This window comes from Erithacus rubecula (genome assembly GCF_903797595.1).
Source record: "Erithacus rubecula genome assembly, chromosome: 4".
NCBI classification, from domain to species: domain Eukaryota; kingdom Metazoa; phylum Chordata; class Aves; order Passeriformes; family Muscicapidae; genus Erithacus; species Erithacus rubecula.
This window is the reverse complement of record NC_136686.1, coordinates 40918894-40944515: the sequence shown is the minus strand read 5'-3', so window position 1 is coordinate 40944515 and position 25622 is coordinate 40918894. Positions and strand designations below refer to the sequence as shown.

General features: G+C 37.0%; 1 protein-coding gene across 4 annotated transcripts in view; it reads left to right on the top strand.

Moving 5' to 3' along the window:
- TMEM117 (transmembrane protein 117) overlaps positions 1–25622 on the top strand; it is a 175913-nt gene that overhangs the window by 120255 nt on the left and 30036 nt on the right. For all 4 annotated transcript variants that reach the window (XM_079304154.1, XM_079304153.1, XM_079304155.1 and 1 more), the window contains one exon: positions 20573–20732. In XM_079304154.1, coding sequence (XP_079160280.1) covers positions 20573–20732 — 160 coding nt within the window. The remainder of the gene's footprint in view (positions 1–20572; positions 20733–25622) is intronic.

The following is a 25622-nucleotide window of genomic DNA, read 5'->3' as shown; positions in this document are numbered from 1 at the left end:
ATTTGAGTGCTGCCAGACTTCATAGTCCCATCCTGTCCCCACTCAGATTCTTATACCCCATGATCACTATCAGAATGAGCCCCTTTCAATGCAAAAGAAAACTTAATTAAAGCTACTTTTTAGGATGTGCTTAAAACAGTTATAAATATGAATGTATGTAAGCTTATCTAGTCTATGTATAAAATGTCAATTTAGATGTAAGGAGCCTTTTTTCTGTTTCTTACTTCTTTTCCACTTTGAAAAAATTGCTATGGCTGTAAAATTAAATGCATCTGCTGACAGCTATCTTAATCAAGGCATTCAACTTCCTGTCTTTTTTAGGCTGGGCACCATAATGAGAATATTGTGGTTGTATTTTTATTTCAGATAATTGCATGTTGTCTGTCTGAAATTGTGACTGTGGAAAAAGCAAGGCCTAAAACAAAGAATAGATTAAATTTTCAATGAAATCACAACAAAAGGTTGTTAACAAAAGGTACCCTGCAGGGTTCTTGGTTTCATAATGTGTGTTTTGATACTTTTGCATCTTTGCTAGATTTTTCTTCTTTTAACACACACAAAAAAAATCATGTTAGCAGTTAAGCCCTTACAAAACCAGCTGCCATTTAAATTTCAGACCATGCATATTTGAGAGTGCTTTGTCTAGCAGGAAGTCATCCTGATGAACATAGTGATTTTGTGATATTGACTAATCAAAGAGCTTCAGTAAACTGTGTAAATAACAATATTTTTAATACAGTACTTGACATTTTCCATCTTTTCAGATTCTTTATGTACTGAAATGATTGATCTACCCCTTCAATCAAAAGCACCTTGACTCCAGTTTACTGCTGTTTGCTTTGTATTACTGATTGTGTTGGTGCATTGGTCAGCACAGTGCTACTTCTCATGCAGACAAAGAGTAAATCTTTCTGGATTTCAGTGGAAAGGGCATCAGCCCTTTTTTGTGATGGCTGAGGAGTAAAGCAAAGCCAGTGAAAATGACTTTTTAGCCTTGAGAAAGGTTCATTTTTTGAAAGCTTTGTTTCCTGCTTTTTGCTGTTGTACTCGTTTGCTGCTTCCCCATTTCTTTTTTACACATCCTACCAGATTCTGCTAGTTCTACTATAGAATAATTTCAATTTTATTTCATTTATGAAAGATTATCTTAAAATTGAGAAGGTAAAGGGCAAGGGCCAAGAAATTATCAAATGTTGCATTAAATTGAAGGAGGTTTTCATTTCAGTTTTGTGACTTGCTATGGCAGCTTTAATTCATTCAACACTATGCTTAAAATAATAAAAAAATGGTAGGTAATTCTTATTTTAAAAATACTAGACACAGCTTTGTCCCAGTTCTGAGCAAACCTCTTTGAGAGTGTGTGCCTTTGTGAGCTCCAGTACAAGCCCCTTTTTCATGCATGGTACTTTTCATTTAGATGGGTTGGTTTGAATTTTTATTCAAAGCACTTTTTCTATGGAGTCAGGCTGAGAGAGCTGGAGTTGTTCAGCCTGAAGATGAGAGAGTTCCAGGGAGACCTTATAGCAGCTTTGCAATGACTAAAGGGTCTGACAAGAAAGATGGAGAGAGACTTTTTACAAAGAGGTGTCAAGATAGGGCAAGGAGGAATGGCTTTAAATGGAAAGAGGGTTTAGACCAGACATAAGGAAAAAAATTATTTCCTGTGACTGTGGTGGGGCACTGGAAGAGATTGTCAGGGTGCTTGTGGATGTTTCCACCCTGGAAGTGTTCAAGGCCAGGCTGGACAGTGCTCTGAGCTACCTGGTATTAGTTAAAGGTGCTGGCAGAAAAGTTGGAAAGAAATGATCTTTAAGGTCCCTTTCAACCCAAACCATTCTGATTCTCTGATCTCTACTATAAACTGAAACAATAATTTTATAACTTTTAGAAAATGAATTTTGTATAAAAAAACACCTGTGACCATGGCTGGAAAATGAACTGCTATGATAAATGCTCTTATATGGGACCTCCATTGTGCCAGCATTGCACAGCCCAGGAGAAGTGAACTCTGCCCCAGGGAGGTTATTGTCTGGAATTCTAATTTTAAAAAGAAACATGGCACAGAAATGGGCTCAATCCCTTGTCTAGAAACAGATATTTCACACTCACAGAAATGGTGTGCCAATAAAAAATGAACCTCAACACATGCTCAGCTTCCAGTTATTTGCATGCTTTGACCTGACCTCTCCTACTGAAATATTCAAGGCCAATTAGCATAGAATGGGAAGTGTAGGTCTTGGGAAGGAGATAGAGTGATGCATGTTTTCAATGACAGTAAACAAGTTGGAAATATCTTTTTTGACTTTTAAATTATATACTGAGTTGAAAGAGATTGAATTTAAGTGGGAAACAATCAGTTTAAAATTGAATAAATTTGATCTGGAGGGTCTGGAGGAAGACAGCACTGGAAATGTAATTTTTAATGCATTCGTTCTCAGGATGAAACTTCTCTCAAAGACCAGTCCAGATTTCTTGTCTAAGCTTCTCTCCAATATTCTGTCACATGAAGTCTAACATACTCAGGATTGTAAACATTATAAATTCAGTATATGAATATTTCCCAAGTATTCTTTCAGTGTCTGATAAAAGCTGGACCTTCATGAGCATATCTCTATTATAAGGCATTTTTTCTTTCAAAATATGGTACAACTGATTTCAATGTCTTAAATTCTAAGGATTTGAGACTGTAGCTTTCAGGGTGATCGTGGAATCATTTAGATTGGAAAAGACCTTTAAGTCCAACTGTTAACCCAGCATTACCATGTTCACCACTAAACCTTGTCCCTAAGTGCCACATCTACATGTCTTTTTAATACCTCCAAGCAGCTGGTTCCATGCTTGACAGCCTTTCAGTGAGGAAATTTATCCTAACAGCCAATCTAAACCTCTCCTGGCACAACTGTTCTTTCATCTTCTGTCACTTGTTGCTGGTCACAAGAGACTGACCCCACCTGTCCTCAGCCTCCTGTCAAGCAGATGTAGAGAGCAGCAAGGTCTCCCCTGAGCCTCCTTTTCTCCAGGCTCAACAACCACAGCTCCCTCAACTATTCCATATGCTTGTGATATGGACTTCTGCTCCAGGCTCTTCACAGGTTTCATTGTCCTTCTTTGAATATGAATGTCCCAGTACCACAAGGTTAATCTAGAAGCAAAGCAGTGTTTATGAAGATTTAAGGATTGTTTCCTCAGGGTGGCTTACTCTAAATTTTAGCTGATATACTATAATTATACTTGCCTTTAATAATTTAAACAGGAAAAGTTTTGGTTCATAGTAGAATAATTAGCAGTGTACAACATTATCTTAATTTTAATTAAGATGCTTTAAAAACAATCAACTTTTCCTCTTGTGTGCACCTGAACTGATAAAATGATCTGAACTCCTAAAGTTTTATTTTTATGGAATGTAAAAAATTTATACTTTCTCCCAAAGCAAATTAATTTACAAGGTGCAAGCACAGACAAAAGCATCTGGCATGTGATAATTGTATTTCAAAGAATGATTGCTTTACATTTCAGGAAGGTCAGACTTAGGATTAAGCTTCTGTTTAAAGTGTTGTTTAGCAAACTTTGCCAACCTATTGTATGTTTTCCATCTCTTCCCACCTGAAGCATTTCTATGAAACCACATACTGATGTCTTCAGTTAGGAGTACCACTTTCTTTTTGTGCCATAAGATCTTTCAGTGGCTACAATATATGTTGGCTGGTTTCAAAAAGCATACACTCTCTTTTAATCTATACACAACCTCAATTAGCGTTCAGGTCAGTAAGTGGGAAGACATTTATAGAATCAATCATTTTGGGTTAAGGAGTACACATACTGCAAGTGTACTAATGGAATGGAAATAATGTCTGGAACATCTCCAGAACAGTCACAGTCTCAATGGAGCAATTAAATATGTATGAAGAATGTTTGCAGTGAAGTTCAAACACATCAGCCTGAGGCTTATTTTTTGGTTTAATTTATTCTCTGCCTTTCTGTGTACTGCTGCTTGATGATTCAAAAACACTTCTGCACACTGCCTCCTGCATCATCTATGTATACACTGACTGACAGATATGGTGACAGTTGCTATTTTTAATCACTGTCTCAGCAACAGGGAGTAGACTCTACAGGAAAAAAGTGAAGGGTTAGTATTGAGGTTAACAGTTTTTATTTATTAATGAATTCAACATAATTCACAATATGGAAAATAGTCTTCAGATTTAATTCAAGCAGTGTTTGAATATTTAGCAAAACTTCTTACTCTGAATATGTTGGTGTTATTGGAGTATTTCATGATATGCCCTGTATTCCGTATCTTCATATCACTGCTTTTATCTTTCATGAAAGAGATGCTTGTCCTGCCGTTAGATACTGGTTTTTTTGCTTTTGTTTTTGTTTTTTTAATATCATTATGAATGCCAGCACTTCTTGAAAAGTTAGTGGCTCTATTTCCTGGTGATTGTTCTTCTCAAAATATGTGAAAGGACATGTGCTATTTTCAGCTTTCTCTGCTGTAAATAAAATAACTAAATAAATAGCCATAAATAAAACCCAACTATCTGGGGCTTTGTAAAGCATGTTTGTTTCCTGTGATGAGTCCAAGCTCTCTGATTTGTGACTGATCAGAGAGCACCAGTGTATTAGCTGCTTCATCTGTTACCAATTCATGCGCTGTGAGTGAGTGCGATTGCCATGTAACCAAGCTTAGAGCTATTGGCAAAGCAACTGAGCAAAGAGAGCCTCTTAAAAGGATTACTGGTAATGTAATTACTTGTGGAAGATGTATGGATAACTCCCAAATGAAAACGCCAGCATCTTAATATGTTCTTTAAGCAATACCATTAGTGGAATGAGAGCTTGTGTTCCAGTAATGGCATACTCTGCTGGTAGATAATGGCACAGTGAAGCAAAGGCATTTGTGTGAAGTAAACACTGAACTAAAGCCAGATATGTGCTTTTATTTCTTTATTTAGTTTCAAGGCTGTTATTGAAGTAAAATTTACTTTCTAGTGATACTAGCGTTATTTTATTAAATGCAATGAGGTTTTGAGGCCTCGTAACTTCCAGGAGATTTTCTTTAGGTCTGGAGGAAAATCTTTTTATGTCTATAGTCAATCTATAACTGCTAATAATATCAATAATTCTAACAAAGGAAATATCACTCCTATTACCAGAGATACCAGCATTATGACATATAATTTTAATTTTACTTAGGACCTTCAATTCATGCATAGAATAACCAATCTTGGTGAAGTTGGCAAAATTAAGAAAATCTTTGTGCTTCTGAATAGTTGTTGTCAATGGCTTTTGAAATTGACTTAAACCATCAAGATGATTGACTTTTCTTAGTGAAAAGGTACATTCACATGTGTTTTAATAAGTACCTGACCTCCATATTTTGAAAATCAATGAAAAAAGCCCAGTATGAAGCTTTAATCCTCTTTTAGATATTGACCGATATTTTTTTTTCCAGTTAGATGTGGGGGATGTTTTCCCTTGAAGTGGTAAATAAGCTCCATGACATCCATAAAAATAGATTACTGAAGCATACAATGATAGCTGTCCTGTTTGATTTGTTTAGTCTGAAACACTTTTCTCACTTTAATAGTACTTCCCTCATAGAACTTCTGTATTTCTTTTCTTCACAGTGTTGGTTCATATCTTCTCATTATTCAATAAGCAAAATTCTGATGCTTGGTGCATATTGTTTCTTTTTTGTTTGTTTCCACCTAATCAGGCTCCTTTTTACATTCATTCATTGAGTTTTACTATTGGTTTGGTTTTTTTCTTAAAGACCTATTTTCTGATTTTGAGTAATAACAATATTCTTAATATGCATATCTGTATGATTCTTGTATCAGAAACCTGTGTCAGAAGTTACATACTTATCTTGTGTAATACAGCATTTTAAACTTGTGACTGCAGGTTTTGGCCCTCAGTGGAAGAACAGACTAAAAAAGAAAGCTGGCACTAATATTTATGCAGTCAGAAAGTGATGCATAGCAAAAATTCTTTTTTCCTTCCAGGAAAATCAGTCATAGCCAAAATATTCATATCTTAACCATCTGAACTTACTATCAAAATATATTAAAAAATATCTTGAATTTTACCTACATCAGATTTGTGGGGCTTGCAGTACTCCAGATAATCAGACCATTTAAATATAATTCCCTGGCTATGGATTTAGGATTCTAGCTTCAGCCACAAACTAAAGTTTCATCATATGGTCTTCCTATGGGCGTTGTAAAAATTTTAGCTTTCCATCCATCTTCTTAAGCCATTTATTATGCACAGTTTTTATGTTTTCTGATCAGTTTGGAAATAGAAACAAGTTTTAAAAAATTTGGAGAGGGGAATCACTACTTTGTAATGCCATTATTCATTTTACCTCCTTCGTTTTTAAGATAATTCATGCTATATGGATGTCTGCAGTAATGTGACTTCCTATGATTAAGGTTATTCCCAGTAAAAGGACAAAACCAGAGCACCTTGAACAGAGAGAGGAAGGATTCAACTTTCTTGTCTCTCCCTGCATTAGCAGAAAGAGGAAAAAAGATATTATCCCATTTGCAAATGCCATCTAAGGTCTAGGCTTTGAATTGTTTCAGGAGCCTTTTGGCCTTGTGACACAGTGCTCATTAGGAAAGTGGCAGTTAGGGCTCAGTTTTGTCATTTTCTCTGCAACATGAACAAACTGAACAAGCATTAATAAGACTCTAATTTGCAGCAGGTGTGACTATGTTATAAAACAACCCAAAATTTAAAAAGCATTTCAATTTGCTACCTAATATTGAGTTTTTCAGTATAAATGAAAGAAAACTAAACGGTCACTAGCAGGCCTTGGGTTGCAAAAAGAATGGGCTTTAAAAATCACTGCAAAGTGTAATAATGTGAGCAGAAAGCTCTTGGAGGTGTTTTTAAACAATTCCTTTTTAAAGAGAACCTAGGTCACTCTATTTGGAATGAAATTGATGACAAGGTCCAAGGTGTCCAAAGAGCAGGCACACATACTACCAGCAGAGTATGTTAAGCAGGAGCTAAGATTTTAATCAGCTTTCACTGGTATTAAGGTACTAGTTTGTTCCAAACTTTTTGACTTTGTGAGATGTTCTGTTATCATCTTTCTGAAAGAGATTTGAGGACATTTTTCCACATGGTCAGTCCAGCTAGAAAATAGTTTTTATTCTTCAGACTGAATTATGAAAACCTATTTTTTATTTGTTTTTTGTTAATTTTTTCTTAAGAAAGAGGTGATCTATAAACTCTCTTTGAATTATGCCTTGTAACCAAAACCCTTCTCATGTTCAATTATTCCCATTCCAGTAAAGCAATAGAGGTTTGCTAGTGTCATCCATTACACATATCCTTTAAACAAATTTGATGCAAATGTAATTACAGAAATCTAAATAGAATTAAATATGTGTTTTCTCAGCATTTAGATTTATGCAAATTCAGGGAAAGTATTATTTGATTGACAGAGAAATTAGTAACAGCATTAGTGTCTGGAAGCATTGTTAAAATTTATTCTAGCTGCATATTATCAAGAACTTGTGGGCTATGGAATATTCTGAATGAAGTTAAGGGGATCTTGCTTAGAAGACAGGTGGCTTCAGAAAAGATATTGTGGCATTCTGCAATTACTGCTCATAAAACAACTGGTGGGCACTCCAGTCCTGTACAATCCATATCTTTAAATGCAGAATTAAATGCCCATATTAGTAATAATTCATTATTGCATTTATGAACACTTTTCAAACAAAACAAAACAAAAACCCAGCTGATCTATTTGAGATGTTTTAAATATAAAGTCTATTCCTCCCCAAATAAATATCAGAATGCTCCCACTGTGGACTGAAAACCTGCCTTAATTTAGTGAAAGTAGCCACTGCCTCAGATGCAATACATTTCTTGGGGGTTTTTTGTTTTTTTTGTTTTTTTGGTAGACATTGATGGGGTTATCAACTCAGAAACCTCTGTGGTAGATTGCCAGTAATGACTGGAAAGGCCCAGGGGTGATTGTAAGTCATGTTCATCTTTCACAGCCTCTTAGCTAGAGATAGCAGTTATTTTCAGGGCTCCCAGAAAGAACATAAAGCCAAAAACCTCATTGAAGAACTGGTCAAATTAATTTATGTCAACTCTGTACAATGACTGAATGCCTAGGAGAAAACTGAAAATACTACTAAAGTTAATCCAAATGACTAAACAAAGCTTTCTGATATTCTGTATCTGGTCCCCAAAGCTGTTTTCCCTCTCAAAACCTTTGTGAAATGGATGAAGTTATTTGCAATACAAAAGTCTAAAAATGTGGCTGATTCTAGTTTCTCCAGTGGTTGGTCAAAGAAGCCAAGTGCCTCCATTCATTCCAAATTCTGATCTGTTTCAAAGTCTCATTAACAAGACAAAGGTTCCCTGTTTAGAGAGAAAGTGAGACAATACAAATATAGCCCTTCCAAAAGTATTCCTCTAGCTTCTCACTGTAGGTACTTGCTGGAGATTAATTAAGCAATCATGTACAGGATTACATATATGTATATGGGATGGCAGCTTGTCGCCTTTTATGCTTGTCAAACACACATGTTGAAGTATTTTCCAAGAAGAAAAGATCATAGAGCTGTAAAACTAGAGGGGATACAATAAGTGAGGGGTAAAAGTGTTTAAGAGAATATTAAACATGGAATATATGTTTAACAAAATTTGGTCAGCACAATCTCTATTAAATTTGGGGTCTCTTTAGTAGCACCTAAACTATTTTGAGCACAGTATAATCATGCAAGCAAAGCAAAATCTGATGTGCTGTTTGGGTCTCTGCAGATAAACTGGGTGGATACCTAACCTCACCAAATTGGCCCCTTGTCCAGACAGCTCATCTATTCCTTGGCAAGTTAAAAGGCATGCCCCCAGCTTGTAGCCTGGGTCTGGTGAAAGAATTACTTTGTTGGATAGGCATAAGAGCTCTTCAAATCTTTCTAAAAGATAGTTATAACCCTAAAGGAGATGCATGAGAGAAAACTGTGGGAGGAGAGACAAATGCCTCTGATTATACCACATGAAAAAAATGAAAACTGATGGCTTTTAGTACTCCCTGTCAATCCTTACTGCCTGAACTCTGCAGTGTCATTCAGCCATCCAGTACTACTCCCCTGCATTAAATCCTGCTGAGGTGTCCTTAGTCCTTTGCATTAGTCTCAGATCAACAAAATCCTGTCATATCTTAGGGTCAAAGGGGCTCTATTACAAGTTACAAACCACATGGAAATCCATTCAGAACTAAGTCAGGTCAAGTGGACAGTTAAGGACAGAGAAACAGGTCTGAAATTGAAAGAATACTAACTGCCAGGAGGGGATGTCAGCTAAAAGCAAATGGAGTTTTTTCAACATAGAATTATGTGACTGAGATGGTAAATTCTGAGCATCTTAATGTTAAGTCTTGTTAAGATGTTAGAAGTTGAAGAGACCAACGCTGAAAAGTAAAGGATGACAAATTATTTCTGGAGAAAAGGGATCTTTGCTTACACTTGGTTTGGAATCCTGCAATACTGCTTTTGATTGCTGTTTTTTAAGAAAATCAAAACATTCAAATAAGCCTCATTATTGGTTCAAGTTTCATTGATAAATGGGAAAGAATTTCTGATGAGAACTAGTCAGATCCCAGTCTCCTCAGAGAGCCAGTAGCATGATGATCCAATCCATGTGGATGATTGCTGATCTGAGTCCCTGCCCTTCTCTTTGCAGGGCAGGTGTGGGACCTGCAGCCTGGGTTTTACTGCATCTCAGTTCCCTGAATACTGCTATTTCTTCCAGGATTTATCTGGTTTCTGTTCACTGCAACCATTTGGAAAAGAGGGCAGATTAGTCTCAGGACAGAACACAGGACTTTTCCTGAAATACTGAAAGTTTCTGCTTGATGTGGATAATTATTTCCTGGAAAACTCAAAGTTTACCCAGTATATATCTGGGCATCTTAATGAATTTAGCAATAACAATTCCCAAGTTCCCTTGTCCACCTCCTTCTTGGAAATTTCTAATGTTTATCTTCCACTGGAAAAGTGATGTTGTACATATTCTCACAGAGCTGAATGTGTAATTACTGTAACAGCACTGGTTGTCAGGATGTTTTTTGGTGAGTCTTGTTATTAACTTCTTTGTCTTCAATTTTATTTCTAGTCCTGTTCTACTGTTAGAAAGGTTAACTTTCCAGGAAATCAAAATCACAGTAATTTGCATGTGATTTTTCTTTGTTTTTTAAGAAGACGTGTCAGCCTTATGCTGGAACTGGCTCCACTTGTGAAAAATAAGGCACATTAACTTTATTTTCTAGAAAACTTTTGAGTTGGTGTCAATTCTCTTGTAATCCTGTCATCCACTTTCTTGGGAGAGGTTGGCTGCATCTTCTAGCTTGCCCCCCAGAGGCATTTGGTGGGGGCAGATGTTAATTTCTCCCATCCTCCAGGCCCTCTTCATGGGGCAAGTGCCCAACAAGTAAAGCTTTAACATACTCCACTTTAGAAAACTCCACTTTAGTTTATGGGTGCTTTTTATGTATGGTTGGCCAAAAACCAGATTTGATATTCTGGATATGAGCAAAGTATTGTCCCTTGATCCACTGGTTGTACATCTGTTATTGCAGCCTTGGACACTGTTGAGACTTCTTTGCTGCCAGCAGACATGCCTGGCATACATACACTCAGCTTGCTGTCTACTAATGCTCTTTTCTCACTGGGGTAAAATTGATACTATTTGAAATATTTTTGACATAAAATCGTGTTCTTCTGGAGGCAAGATTAAAGTTTTCTTTGTTTGTTTTTTTTTATATTGCAGTTGTTTTGGAAAGACATTTAATCAAAATACAATCAAGTTGTTAGGTGAAAGACCCTGTATTTATTTAAAATGCTTTGGAAAAAAAATTGAAGAGCAGTTCAAAACAGTTGCAATTGTATTTTACTTTGATAGGGTTTGTGCAGATATAATTATAAAAGCAAAACATCTTGATGAATGAGAAACTATATCCCATAGATATGATGGTGTATGAAGCCTAAAATAATAAGAAATTTCTTGTTCCATAAAAGTATTCTATAGACAAATTATACAGCTAATCTAATCCAGAACATAAAAAGCCATTAAACTGTTATGTTTATTTTATTCTAAATTTGAACTGTGATTTAGATTTTAGTTGTGGATGTAATATGTCTGAGAAGCCCTGAGAATGTAAGCATATACCATACAGCTCTCCTACCCACTTATCATAAATGTTTTCTAAGAGTAGCAAATGAGGCTACTGCATAAGGACAACGTGTTCCATATGTTCTTCTTAGCTAAAATAAGTTCAGTTTTTATCCTTTATGCTTTGTAACTCATAGAATCATAGAAATGTTTGTGTTGGGAAAGACGTTTAGGATCATCAAAGTGGTATTGATGCAGGGCTGACTTGACCTCAGTGACACCTCTGTGCTGGATGAACAATTGTTCACTGCTGGGTTCCACTTGCAGGTGCTCACACCTGAGGAGGTGGGGCAGTCCAGAGGAGACAGGTGTGAGCACCAGGAGGGCACTTGTCACCAGTGTCCCTGTGCTTTTGTCACTGTGCTCAGCAGGCAGAGGGAGGGCAGGGGATCCTCCAGTCTGTGCATCCTGTCTGCCTGCTGGCCTGTGCCAGGGAGGGCTCCTGGCAACTCTCATCTCCCCCCGAGGTTCCTCCAGTTTGGGAATTGTGCTGGCCCTGGAGCTGCTTGATTGGTGACTGAGTGATACTTTTATTATCACACATACTGTGGGAAATTCTATGGGGTCTGTGCTTGGCTTTTTCCGAAAGCTTTTGAGGATAATGTTTAGACTGCCACATCAAAATTCTATGTGGAATCATTTCAGTTTTCTAAAATATGTTTTAAAAAGCAAGTAAACCCCAACTTTTCAGTGGCTGTTTTCATTTGACTGTTCCTAATTACAAATTTTTCATTGTTTTCTTTAAAGAAATTAAACCAACAAGAAGTGACTTCAGTTTTGAGATTCAGCTCTGGGTTCAGGTGTCTGGTGTTTATGTGTTGATCATGGCTATCAACATGCCAGCTCCTACTACAGCCAGTGGAACTCTGCTCAGTGCCGATGATGATCATTCAGCTTGCCACAAGTAGAAACTCACCTGTACTCACCTGCATAATTCTCCAGACTCCATCATTTGAGTAAAGGTGGGATTCAGGTCCCTAAACAAAGGCATTGACTACAATTTGGGATGCTTTGGTGTATTGAAATAATGCACAGCCCTGGTGGACATGGCACAGGGCTCACAGGAGACCTTCTGTTGCAAGGCTTGAAGACCAGCCAAGGTTCTCCACAGCAGCCCAAATCATACTAAACTAAATCTGATTTAGGCAACCAGATCTCACACTGCATGTCTGTTGATTGTAATGAGAGATTAGATCTATTAAATCACATGTAGACTTCTGAAAAAAACCAAAAATCTCTGTGGTTAAGTTTCTGATGATTCTGAATTCCTTATAAAATGTTTTAATTGCATTAAACTAACCCATATGTAAAAATAATATATTTTAAAAATATAAATTGATCAGTTTTTGCTTGGCTCTAGACAAAATATAGTAGACCTGACTGTGATTTGGGAAAAAAATTTGAGTAACTTAAATGCAGGAAAGAAATACGAATCCAGAATATTCTGAAGGAAACATTCAGAGTGTTATTTATATAGCAAAACATGGATCAGAGTTAAAGTTCACTTAATGATGAAATAAACTATGAACACAAACAGTGCTAGTAAATTCAGAAATTGAGAAGTATTAGTTATTAATGAAAAATTAATATTAACTTTAATATTAAATTAAATTAATTTTTACTCTTTTTTTGATTTAGATGTTTTCAACTATGTCTTCTGAAAATCAATCATTTTGTCTTAAATTAATCAACTAAAAATCCAAATAATGCAGATCATAGACAGAATTGAAAATGTGGTGTTAGATCCATACAGTCTTTCTTGTTTCTAAAACTAGAATTTAATAATGTGTCTCAACTCAGAAAAATCAAGGAGGTGTTGAGATATACTTCTAGCTCTTGCTCTAGGTCTGAAAAGTTTAATTTTAGGCTCTTAGAATGGCATTTCAATTACCATCTAAATGCATTTGACATAGTTTTTTTTTCTTCTAAATGTTAAAAAATACATCTTCTACATTTCAAAAGTTTTTTTCCTGTTCTACATTGCAATGAATTTAAGACTTTACTGAGTGTTTCATGATAAGTGAGAAATGGAGGTCAATAGCATTTTCTTCTCCTATCCAGTTTCTAGCAGTTGCTGAGGATGCTGGAAACATGAAAACCAAAGCTCCTGTTTTGTAGGTTTTGGCATATGACCCCATGTCTTGCCACTGTGATGGGCAAACAGCCTTTACCTCCCTCTTACCAGGGACTGGGAATAACTAAGTGCCAAGACACTGGGTGTAGGAAATCCGTGTCCAGAGAACATGAGTAATGTCATGTCGTGACTAATGTTGACTCTTATACTAAGCAGACCAGCTCCAGCTAGAGTCTGAACAAATAGCACCCTGTAGCATGTGAGAATCTTCTTGTTATTGCATCCAGCTGGTCTCATTAACACTAATATTCAGATAGCTGGCCTGACTAACTCAGAACAGGTACTGGCCTCTGTGCTGTTTGTATCATCTTGTGTAACTGGGGTGCTGCCCGTTCTCCTCAGCCACAGTGAAGTGCAGGAATTGTGCCAGTTCTGACACAGCTTCCCTCACATTACAGAAATCATCCCTTTCACAGGTAAATTTTGCATATTGATGAACTGCCTTTGTCAAAATATAAGCCATTTTTGCTGAAAAATTGCCTGGCAAGATATCCTAAGGCACATTTGGTGCTCTGAAAATATTTTTTAAAATCTTATTTCTGTTGTTTTTTGAGCAGCTGTCTTCCACTCTCCATTCCATTGATAAAAAAGTAATGTATCCATCTGAAAGTAAAACAGAAAAATGGCTTCTCTTTGCCTTATATAGGATTGTGTTTTAGATTTTCTGGTGTGGTTCAGTTATTTTTTTTCCTCCAAATGCTTTCTACTGGAGTTGAGCAATTAACTTCTAACTTTGGAAGTTGAACATGAAGTAGAGTTCCTTGAATATGATTCATGTGAGTTTTATACTACCTTGCATATGATATGTGGTGATTGAAAATGTTTTTTACAAGTAAGACCACGAACTTTCATAAACTGTTTTTGCTTTTCTGTGTTACAGATAGGAAATGCCATTTGAAATGTAAAAGCTTATGGTGATGAGTTCAATTTAAATGAGCTGCTGTTTGAAATAGATAACACTTTCATTTTAGTAAATTAATGGTGTGGCAAAAGGAAGCTCAAAGATGCTTCTACCTGTAATAAAAAAATTATACTCTCTAGAATTCTGATATTGCACTATGTGATTACATTATCTAATCTTATTAATTTTATTATATGAAACATAGCAAAATGTTTCCTTTATATATTAACATAAATGTAATTTCAGGCTTTATACAAGTCTGTGCAAAAATTCCAAATAGCTCTGGAATCATATTGATGCACTCTAATAAAATCAAAACTCTTACAGTCAAAAGATAGACGTAAAGCAAGGCTTGTGGGAAAGGTTTTTGGTTTTAGCTCCAGGAACATCAGGGGATGGAAAAGGCATGCCAAGTCAATCCTGGAAAGCCTGAAGCCTTGCTGCTCCTACATCTTTCTGATCTGGAAAGCTCATAGTGTTAGTAAGTGAATATATAGAAAAGCAGAAGACAATTCCAATTTTGCCATCTCAGAGCATCCTTTATACTCTGCAGTGTCCAGGGTCTTCAGCTCACCAGTCAGAATGACAAGAAACATTGTTTAGAAGACTTAACTGGGAATGTGTGTTTCTCAAAATGTGCAGCATCTGCTACTGATAAGTAGTTATGGGCCAAACACAACATAGGGAGTGTTTCAGAACAGGTATTTCAGATCTGGTAGTTACTGGCCAATGCTGAATTACTTACACATTGCTTTCAACAGGACAGAAGTCAGTCATACACAGTCATGTGGTGAGAAAGGCTTTAAAAAATAATGTGATTCAACATTTGAATTATAAACCATTTTCTTGTAATTGATATTTAACTTTAGATAATTAAGTCTCGTTGATGGTAATCTGCATTAATGTAATTTCTCTCTCTTATTCATGCCTGCAGAGCATGCCATGGGGAGTATGGTGCTCTGAAATCTGAAAATAGTATTGCTCCATATCTCTGCCACACACTTATCCCCATCAGGATCAAGCACCTTATTTTAACAAGAGGCCCCATGAAATTAACTCTTCTAATATTCCTAGATTTCTGGGGTCTGTCTGTATTACCAATTCATTTCAGTAGCACATTTCTGAGGTGGACCTGGCAGTTATCTCTCCACCTGCCCTTTGCTTAATGGTGTAGTTTGCTCTGGGGTGCACAAGTGGGATTTCTTCTGGATACATCTGAAGTGGACACTGCTTTCTGGGATCTTAGCTGAAGTTGTGGATGTGTGCTCAGGTCAGCCCACACTACACAAACAGGGTGAATATGGGATCCTCAATGGCTGGGACCAACCATGTCACTCTCTGGCACTGCAGTAGCTGCTGATAAACAGACAAATCCCGAATCCCTGCTCTCTCTTCTTTCTGAGAACTGTCCCAAGGGGCAGAGAAGCAGTGGCCAGCTGAAGGTTTGAAGTTATGCTGCTCTAGGGAACACAGATGCTTTTCACCACCAGAGCATCTGTCCCCTATATTTGCTTAATTGCTGAAGTGGCTCTGACACCAAGCAACAGGCAGACTAAATATTTTATTTTGAATGGGCTTAGAGTTGCTATTTTTGGCAGATTAAATAACAGAACCCTTCTTAATTAAAACAAGTGAAATAAAAAGTGTTGGCATTTGTATATGAACATCTGCAGTAGCATTGTTTTTATAGTTATTGTACACTGTGTGACTGTACATTTGGCCAGTGCTGACTCTGAGATTAAAAATTATGTAGAGTATTTGACTCAATGGATGATCTTTCATTCCTGAGGACTGGAAAGCCTTTTTAAATATAAAAAGCAATAAAATTTCTTGTTCTCCTTCTGTATCTGTTTTCACAGTATATTTGCATCTATTTGGGTACCTTAATTAGAAGCTGCCAAGGCAACCAGGGCTGGTGCAGGTGCATTCCACAGCAGAGTGAGGGACTGTGACATCTGTGGATGGGTTCTGAGTTGGGGAGACCCCAGGGAAGTGCAGAGACATGCCAGGAACTGGCAGTGGGATGTGGGTGGACAGTAATGGCAGATGCCCCACTCCTACAAAGGGCAACCCTAAGGAGCATGACTGACCAGTTTCTTTGGTCCTATCCTGTGTGTCCCATCCCAAATGAACATTATATTAAGCAATACTTTGAATCCTTGTTAGCAATGTTTAATGATTTGCAAATGACCTAGCTTAGTGACAATTATGTGTGAAATTATGATGAAAAGTTCTCAAAATACTGTGTCATATAAATCTAAGAGCTACTTTTGACTAAGCACAGGTAGGTTTTTACTGCAAAGGTGTAGTCAAAGGGCAAGATAATGCTTTTTGCCTCTTGAAAAAGATGAAATGAAAATGAGGAAAATAACTAAAGTTTGTCTTTCATCTCTTCAGTTGGTCTTAACAGAACTCTTACTATCTGATCATGAAAGCAGTAGCATCACAAAAGATTTGTCAGAAGGTCATGTAAGACAAGAAAAATTGAAATATCTCAAAAAATGAACAGCTCAAGTCACAAGTAATGGGAAGGTAGTGTACAAATAATTGTGTTTAACTTTTGAATGAAAAATTTCATTTCGTTTATGTTACAGTTTGAGAAGTGAAGTTCTATCACAGACAAGAACCCCTTTATATACTTTGCCCTGCTGATTCAGACATGAAGAATCATGAGACTCAGATTAGAAACAGTTCTCATTTCCAGCTTTAAATTTTTGTGAACATTTATTAGCTTTTTTATTATCTTCCCAGGGACAAATTCTGGATTTATCAGTTTTTCACTCAGTGCAGACAAGTAATAGACTGATCCCTGAAGGTGTGGCTCTATGGTGTCAAAGATACTTCTGGAGTAGGTTTGGAGGGGATGCATTATGGGTGGTTTTGTGGTACTGCCTTGGGGCTGCAAGAGGATGTGGCCTCATGGGCTCTGCTTAGGAGTTCCTGATGAGGGAGTAGGACATGCTAAACAGCAGAAGAGAGTCTCCAAGTACCCAGGACATAGGATCACAGCAGTTCATTGTGTTTTCTCTCTATAAGGTTTAGGCTGTGATGCTGTCTGCCATGAGGAAACCACCCCCAGTGACTAAAACCTGCTCAGGCTCCTGGTCCACGTGGTTCACAACCTCTCACAATGGTTGGATGATAGATTTAAAGATGGTCAGTTTGGTCAAAGCTTATAATGCAAGAAAGTGTTGTAGAGAAAGAGGAAGAAGGGAAGACGCATCTGTTTTAAACCTTGCCAAGTTTTTGGAACCAGAGAACCAGATTAGTCTTCTGTTGACAAATGGGCCTGTAGTATGGATTCAGTTTGGCATGAGTGATTTGTTTTGACAAATTCAAGACCAAACTCAGACCTGGCAATCAAAGATGATTATATATATATTAAAGAATTTAAGATATTTCTGGCAGTAAAAGTTCTTGTCTCTCAGCCTCTCCTGGTAAAACCACCCCCATTCAGTGTAGCCCTGGGGATTTTAAATAGTCACTGGCAGTGATAAGTACAGTAGTGACTTTTGTGGATCTACCTAATAATTTTAACTATTCAGTATACTATTGGTTTGGACAGTGTTTATGTGCACTCTTAAGGAGTATGCAGTAGGTTGTAAAATATGTGTTATTGCAGCTGAATAGGTGTCCAGAGCACATAATCATTCAATACAGCAAGCTAGAATTAAAAGTGAAATATAAAAGTGTATTTCCTTCGTGAAGTAGAGACAGAAATTCCATTTCTTATGCCTGGTACAGAGAAAAGTCAGTCCTCTCTTGCCCTTCACCTTGTAGCCTTTCCCCTTCTGTAATGAGGAGAGGTCCTGCCAGCAATGTGGTCAATACTTTGACAGTGGAACTCTTTCTCAATAATGTACATTGCAGAATAAAGGGCAAACTATACTGGGCTAGATATTGCAGGGCAGCTCACATTGGTTTATCCAGTACAAGTTATGTCAAGTTAAATGAAATCCTCATCTTTTTTTCTTAATCTCCAGGACACTGTACTTTCACAAGAAGTGAACTGAACTCTAACCCAAACAAGCTGAGTTTATAATAACTCCAAAAGCATGTATTGAATATCTTGCTGTGCTCCAGTATCACAGGTCAAAAATACAACCAGAGTACTAATTATGCTGTTTAATGCAACCATTTTGAAAGTCTATTTCTAACCTTCTTTGTTGGTCTCACATTTTCTTATTCTATTAGCAGCCCATTTTCTGCTCCCTTCCCTCCCTATTTGACATTTCAGAATGAATAACAAAGCAGTTTTCTAAGTGCATATGCATTTCCTCAAGGAAATCAGGACTTGAGCACACACATCAGTCTTTGCATGCATGCCAACAAAGCATGAATAAAAATATGCCTTCCACTGCTTGCCTACATGCCAAAGTCTGACCTTCCATGCTTTGAACTCTTGCTCCAAAATGCAAATGCATAATTCAAGAGGACTGAGGCAAATAGTCTTGAGCATAACTTCTGGGTATATACTTCCTATAGCAAAATACTCAGATTTTAATTATGGTTTTAAACTTCCTGTGCCACAGGGGAGGTGGGTCCACAGAAGGAGGTCAAGGAAAATCAGGGTGCCTAGTGACTGGGGGAGTCTGCCTTGGCCAGCTGACAGGTGCTGTGATTTGTTTTCTTTTTGGAGGAACTTTTAGGAAAGTGCGAACATTAACCATGCAAATTTCAGATATGAAGGTGAAATAAGTAGGAAAAAACACCTTTGTGTGTTTCAAAAGAGACTATGTGCAAGAGACAGAATTGTCTTTCCAAAGTAAACTGTTCTATGTATGTGCCAAATTGGAGCTTGTAGAAAAGTCAGTCAGGTTCAGGTACTGAAAGCTGAGATGGTAGCTGAGCAAATAATATTTTGGAATAAGAAGGCTTGACTATTGCTTAGGTTTAATTACATCTAATATGCCTCATTTATTGTTTTTTCCTTGCCTAGGTGCTCATAATTCTTTCAAGGGAAATTGTTAGGGTGTCAACCATAGTGTTGCATGTAACTGAGTTAATTTATTAAGAACAAAAATAAATGTTCCAAGGTAAAAGTGGTAGCAATCAAGTAATTTTGTGTCTCATTACATTCTGAAGAAGTGCAGCCTGTCATGTCACAGAAGAATGATGTTTAGGAGTCCAAATATATTATACTATTGCCTATGTACATATTTGTTTTCCCTTCCTCACAGACAAGGCTGCTGTATAAAAAGAAGTGCATACAGACTGGTAGACTGTGACGACTCATGTACAGATTTTTTTTTTTCCCCCTCTCCTGAGTATTTGTCCTGTTTGGAAGTGTCATGGGAAATATTCTCCACTTTATTTTACAACCTTCAGTAGCTGAAGAAAATGAGATATTATTGCTGTAGAAAAAATAACACCTTGACACAATTATTGAGCCATGAGCATGCATTCAGATTTTGATATGCTGCTATTACAGCACAGATTTACTGACAGCTATGGCTACTGGAAGAAGCCTTGCTCACCCTTAAATTACCAGCTAAATTTTCCAGCTTCCACGGAACCAGAAATTCAATCAGTCACTGCTGCCAACTCTGTAAGATATTACTAAAGTGCTGCTGGAAATGATTCAGAGGTATTTTGCAGGGATAGCTTAGATATTTTCTTAAATATTGTCTTCCAGAATTGTATGAATTAGTCAAATGTATCTTCTGGAATTGTTGTAGAATTTTTATAGAGGCTTTAATACTTTTGTGATTCACTTTTCACTGACTTCTCAGAAAAATCATAAAATCATTATCTTTTACAAAGAATATCTTAGAAAATACAAAGCAAAATCTTTCTACAATCTCCTGGATTTACTAAAAATTAATTTAGTGCATAGAAATTTTTTTTTTATGGAGACATGTTTCTGTATAAAAATTAGATTCACAGTGTCTTATAGGTCCTAGAGCTTAGAAAAGATTTTCAAAGCTTCTAATGAATTTGGTGCCTTAGACAATGTTCTCTCAATTAGTTGATTTGAATTTGGCCTAGATCATGCAGGTCTTGGTACATTTTACTTCTCCCTTATTTTATTTAACTGGTTTTCATCTTCAGTGAAAAATACAGAATAAAGAACCAGAGTGATATACTCCAGTTAATTTTGAAGCATGCTTAGTACTAGCTACTAAATTTATTTTCACTAAGGATACAGCTGACTACTTTATTTCTTAAATTAAAAGATTTGTTTGTGCATTTAATTTTCTTTAGTCTGTTTTCATCAGTGGAAAAATACTGATAAAACACTAGTTGACCGTTAGGAGATAGATAAAATAGAATGATGCATCTTCATTACTATCTTATTCTCTCTGAACTATTTTTCTTCTTCCTTCCAGGACGGTTCTGTTTACTCTGACCTCTGTAGTTGTGCTTGTCATCACAACTGACTGGATCAGCTGGGACAAGCTGAATCGTGGATTTCTGCCAAGTGATGAGGTCTCAAGAGCCTTCTTGGCTTCTTTCATCCTGGTGTTTGACCTTCTTATTGTCATGCAGGTACACTCTCCTAATATTCCACTCAGGCTGTGGAGGCTGCCTAGTCACTCTATTTCCTCTAGAGCAAATGGTGTTTAGCTAAGGCAACAAAAAGATAAATAAATTTTTAGTTTGCAATCACTATTAGTTAAGGGCATTTTATAACATCATTCTCAGTAACTTTGCAAAAAAGGCCTCTAGCCTTTTATTGTGGAAATATTGCTGATTTCTCTTCTTAGAGTGCTAGGTAAGAACTGCATGACTTTCCAAAATAGAAAGTGTTTTCAGCAAAAATTGCATGGGGAAAAGAAACAGAATCTGGTTGTTTTGTAAATTCAAATCTTCTCTTAGGAAGATGAGATAAATTCAGACAAACAAGAAAGAAATACTTCCATATTTCAAGCATTTACAATATTAAGTAAATGCACACCAAAGTACTTTAATAGAGGAAAATTAGTATTTGCTATTAAGATTCAGCTTTCCACTTTCATGTGAAAATTCTGTTACTTGATGACAAGTTCTTGTAGTGTAATGACTTCTGCCTGAAAGCTTAACTGGGGAGATGATTTACTGCAATCTGCCTGATGTCTGCTCCTTTGAATTTAGCTGCAAAAAAGGAATCTGGGTCACAAGTACGTGGCCAAAAACCTTCATGTGATGCTGTGGTCTCCCCTTTGCATTTGTATGTGGTTTGAACCTTGTGTGAATAATTCACCCAAAACTCTGTGAGAAAGTGTCATTTGGGCTGAGGTAAGGAAGAGGAGCATCAAAAGCCCATGACTTTGCTCTTAGTCCTGGACATGTTAGACTGTTGAACTGAAGGTCAGTAAGGAATAGGAGAAGAACCAATGGTCCTTCCTCTCCCATATATTGCTAACTCTACCAGCAGACAGCATTTCTGAGACATTCAGCTCCCTTTTAAAAGCTATATATATTACTTGAGTAATTATTAGAGTTGACACTGGTGGCACTCAGATTTTATCACTGCTGTACTAGGATTTGAAAGGTGCATTGAGTCCTATAGTTCAGTTTTGTTTTCCTGTGTCTACCACTGTTCAGTGCTCACTGTGGCTCATGGTTAGATCTGAGAGGATAAGAAAGGAAATACTGTTTTTCTCATAAGATTGCTGGTGCTTTGTTTTGTCTACCTTTGAATTTTATATTTTGTTTGATGTTTCAAAAAGATTCAAGAAAATGTATAATAAATGATTGTACTTTACAGAGCTGTAATGAAAGTATGAATGAAAATGAAGGCTATATCAAGCTACACTGAATTTGATATTGCATGCAGGGTAGAAAAACAGCTGTCTTCATGTAAAATAACTATTAAACCATCCTTTTGGCTTTGAAAAATGAAATCCCAGTATTTTGACCTTGGAGTTGATGAATATAGAGAAAAATCTTATGTGAAACAGCTTGTCCTGAATACTCTTTCACATTTTTATAACACAAAGCAAGAGGCTTTTTTAAATTGCATTTCTAAGTGATATTTGTGTGATGGAGTTATTTATTTACTTGAAGTTATTTGTTTGGATTGTGAAAATATATTGGCATGTTTTATTTACAATGTAGTTCTAGCATCACTACTGCAATAATCTCATGTTGAGTGAACAAAGTGTTAAATCACCTAAAATCACAGAATAGGCCAGGTTGGAAGAGACCAGACTGGGAATCTGGTCCAATCTCCCTGCTCAAGCAGAGTCATCCTAGAGCACATTGCAGAGGGTTGAGTCCAGACAGCTCTTGAATATCTCCAATGAGGGAGACTCCACCACTTCTCTGGAAATCTTGTCCAGAGTGTGGTTATCTACACAGTAAAGAAGTTCTTTCTCATATTCAGGTGGAACTTCCCATGCATCAGTTTCTGCTTTGCCTCTTGTCCTGTTGCATGGCACCACCAAGAAGAGCCTGGCTCCCTCTTTTTGGCACCTTCCCTTCAGATACTGACAGACTTTGGTGAGGTCTCTCAGATGTGAATTTAGCAATAAGGGCAGGTGACCAGAGACAGGTTTTTCAGATGAGTCAGGGTAGATGGAAATATGCCTTTAGTAAAACTAGTGACAGATCCAGCTCCATTACTGGTGCAGGTTTTACAGGGAGGAGCCATATACCACCCTGGACTACTTTTGTCAGAATTTTGTGGAGTGTTTAATTCCACTCAGAGTATATTGCTCTTCCTAGCAGATTTTAGACACGCCTGTCAAACAGCATTACTCTGGAAAGGGATAACCATTTTGAAGACACACTTGTGCTCAGCTAATTGTGCAATGTTTGCTGAAGAATCCTGCTGTAAGGGCTGACTCTGTTGTAGTGTGTCTCCTGTGGCCTGCAGAAGGAGAAGGGACAGGTTCAAGTGGGGTGACTTTGGTAGAAAACTTTCTGTAGCAAATAATGGATTTTCCTTCCTGTAGTCTCTCACACAGTAAAGACTTTCCCTTCTTCTTTTGTTCTTTCTATGTCCTCATCTATCTATGGATTGTGGAAGTGTTCCTTATCAGTACCAATGTAAAACATTCAAAATTAATCCTGAAAATATAAATGAGTTAAAGGACTATAAAGGAACAGTCTTGATCTACAGCTTACCTTTATTTGTACTTACTATGAAATTCAAGTGACATACCTGAGTATATTCCTAAATACCATTTAACCAAAAAAATTATAATGTTTCTCATACCATTATTGGCACCATGGCATTTCTTTGTAGTGAATCAGATATGGATCTCTCTTGCCTATTAGAGATTTCTTTTCTTGAATCTGCCTCTACAGCTGCTACCTATGGTTTTTTACCTGCATTGAATTCCTCAGTCCCAAAGTGCTGTTTTTTTCCCCTGAGAGTCACTGCTTTGAATGATATCAAGTGTCTCTCCTTTCAACTTTGAACACAGAACAGTAGCTTTCCTGAGCTCCACTTTCATCCATCAGGCATCTCTTTTCTCTTAATTTTCCTGCATCATCTCTCTGTGACTGGTAACAAGGGAGTGAGTTATTGTGTACTAAGAGGAACAAGTTAGTGTGGTCCCAGAAATGGCCAGCTCAGGAACAAGAACGTAGAAATGGAGTCTCCTACAGTGAAATGACCCTGCCCATCTCCTGGGAGGAAAGTGAGGCTCTGAGTAACCAGGGCATGGAGCCTCCACAACCCCTTCACTTTGTGTTTTTTTCTGAGGACAAGGCAAACAGAAAGGAAATGTATTATACTTACAGGTCAGAGAATGAAATAATGCATTGGTAATCCAATGGTTTTGTTTTAGAGGAAAACACTTCCAAGTTTGATGAAAGTGTAGGTAGTGTTGCTGTAAAAGGACAACGAGGGGCAAAAAGCATCAATATGTGTAATTAAAACCCAGAAGTTTCTGTTGAAATGTGTTCAAGATCTACTAGGATATATAAATTTCTTCCAAAAATCCTTGAAACATTCTTTTGCCCCCTTGCCAGACCCCACTATAAAGTACATTTAATTTCTTCAAGTCTTTCAGTTTCTTTGGGACAAAGAAAATTATAAGCAAAATAATTTTCTGCTGAGAAAAAGTGGGTGTATTCTACACATTATTGCACATTATATACCTTACCATTTTAACAAGCTGTCTAGTTTTTCTTGCAGTGTTACCATTCTGTGCTTGTCTAGTTTGATAACTGGCACCATCATTTTGTGCTGTGGATTTTATTAAACAAGACATGTGAAGTACAGTATTTTTAAATACATTTCATCCTTTATACTGATTGCAGATGGTTAAATCTTGCTCGGATGCATTATATTTATTTCAGGCATTATAAATTCAACTCCAGGGTTTTTTTCAGCTGCTGTAACTTGGTGTATTTGTGCTGACCTGAATCCTCTTGTGCCAATTTACACTGGCTGAGGGCTGAGCCCTTTTTTTAGCTCTGTCACTTAGTTCCTTATTTGCAGAAGAGAAACAACTGTAGTTCTTTTCTTTCACTAGTTGTGTGATTGTCTGCTTAAGCCCCAAGGTGCTCAGTGAAGGAGGCTGTCTGACTTGGTACAGCTTCTAGTGCAATCAGGCACCAGTCCCAGCTGGAGCCTCTTGGCTCTGAGATGACTACACACAAAATGAATTAGCTGAAAAAGCTTCTCATTTGTCACAGTCATTCCCTTTTACTCTGACAATGGGTATATGCCATACATGTGACACTGAGCCCCTTCTTTGGCAGTGCAGGTATTTGCCTGGAATAACAAAGCAGTTGTCTAAAAGTAGACCCAGCATTTTCACATAGTGCCCCTGGAAACCAACATATCCAGCCCAAATTCAGAGAAAAAACATGCACTTAAACGAACAAGAAAATCTGGGATTTGTTTGCAAGTGTTTCACAAAACTATTTTCATCTTTAATAGCAAGGAGAGTATTTTCATAGATGGTGCTGTAATCAGTGTGTGATAGGCTTTGTTATTGCTGGGTGTATGTGTAAGAAATGTTGCATTGCTTAAGAGTATATTGGAGTGATTTATGTTGGTATAACAGTAATGGTGACATTCAGATAATTTCAACTCTCCAAAGCAATGCTCTGGAATGTATTATTTTATATATATTTGATTATAGAAATCTGCTCTGAGTGTTACACAAGATTTTATCTGAAAGTAAAATATCTGAGATGAGACTGAACAGGTTCAACTGCTTTCTAAGTGATAGAATTGCTTTAAATTTTTAAATGCAAGCAGTGAATTAAAAAGAGAAAGATAAATCTCAGCTTGCTATCATTAGACAGAGCACTCACTGCCTTGGCAGCAGGTTTTATGCCCATCCATATCTTACATTTGGCTACATGGCATATTGAACATTCAAAGCTCATGGACAGGTTGTACAGAGCATACAGATCCACCTATCAATAATACTGAGTTCAAGTAAGAAGAGAGAGCAAGACCAGCATGGTTGCTCTTAATCAAACCTTAGAGGG